Source organism: Austrofundulus limnaeus, unplaced genomic scaffold (genome assembly GCF_001266775.1).
Source record: "Austrofundulus limnaeus strain Quisiro unplaced genomic scaffold, Austrofundulus_limnaeus-1.0 Scaffold874, whole genome shotgun sequence".
Taxonomy (NCBI): Eukaryota; Metazoa; Chordata; class Actinopteri; order Cyprinodontiformes; family Rivulidae; genus Austrofundulus; species Austrofundulus limnaeus.
Window position 1 is genome coordinate 854 of NW_013953276.1, and position 1,277 is coordinate 2,130.

Below are 1,277 nucleotides of genomic sequence, written 5' to 3' on the forward strand. Positions count from 1 at the left end.
TTTTACTGTGTGACTGACCCTGAAATGTGCACTCTTAACTCCTTAAATGCTTAGCTATGTGCTACTTGTGCTACATTAGGAGTACTGTGGGAGTATCTGATGATTTATTCCTCGTGTCTTTCACACAAGTAAAACCTCAGTAAGAAAAAAGAGGTCCAAAATGACGTCATCACTGATCTACAGCCTTGTGTCTTGTGGAAGTATAAACCAGTCTTTAAATGCCTTGTGTGACATCTGAATGGACCGTTGGGGCCAGGGTTGAATCCAGCCCTCCCAGTAGGAGTGAGGTAGTAACGGAGCCGAAACAGCCTAGATGTGAACAGATGAGCTTAGAGTTAAACAACAAGATGAATTTATTACAGAGGGATGATCGATGAGGGGGCAAGAAAACACGTTAACCACAGAATCTCACTAACCTGAGTTAATTCATCCTGTTTTGAAAACACGAGGGAGACGTTTGTCACACATTTAATGTGATCTTCATGTTGTTTTGTGTTCTTCCTTCTACAACAAATCCAGTGTCCTCCTGTTGACACCATGCTCCTTTTCTTTTCCTCAGAGGCTCATGGACGACACAGAACAGCACCTGACTCGAATGGAGCAGGACATGAAGGACAGAGTCCAGCACTTCATCGCCACGCTGCGAGCGTTAACTCGCACTCAGTGTGACACCAACGTGTCTGCGATCCAGAAGAACATCTCCAGGATCGGTCAGGACCAGGCCCGTCTGCAGGAAGTCCGCTGCGGCATCGAAGGCCTCCTGCATGAGAGCGACCCGTTCCGCTTCATCGAGGTGAGCTTCAGACGTGTGGATCTATCAGATCTCTTTTTTTTTTTTAAATCCATGTCTCTTAAAATAATATTTATTTATTACCTGAAAAATGTCTACTCATAAAATGTCAACTTTTTTAATGGCAACGTTTCTCAAATTTTATGAATATTGAACAAAGTTTCAATAAAATACATCTAAATAGTTTCAGTTTAACAGGATATACAGTCATTCAGTGAAGTGCTAAAAAATTCCAGTCTTTTGTGAAAATACTTCCTCACATATTTTATTGACAAGTAATGGTCGATTTTGTAAAACTGAAAAATCCACTGAAATGGGCGAGACAGAAATAGGGCTGCACCGATTAGTTGAAATAATCGATGACGTCGATTATGTAAATTTGTCGACGCAGATTTTTTATTATGGATTCGCTGTATTACATAACCACCACGTGAATGTTCATGCAATTCCATTTCAGTACCTAAAAGCATCATTGTGACCGAATTGT

At 41.0% G+C, this 1,277-nt stretch overlaps 1 protein-coding gene across 1 annotated transcript in view; it reads left to right on the forward strand.

Moving 5' to 3' along the window:
• Positions 1–559: 559 nt before the first annotated feature.
• The window catches only part of zgc:92594 (E3 ubiquitin/ISG15 ligase TRIM25), a gene marked incomplete at its 5' end in the record, with an annotated part of 4,469 nt that continues 3,751 nt past the window's right edge, over positions 560–1,277 (forward strand). The window contains 1 exon segment of the mRNA XM_014029238.1: positions 560–793. Within this exon segment, the coding sequence (XP_013884692.1) occupies positions 560–793 (234 nt within the window).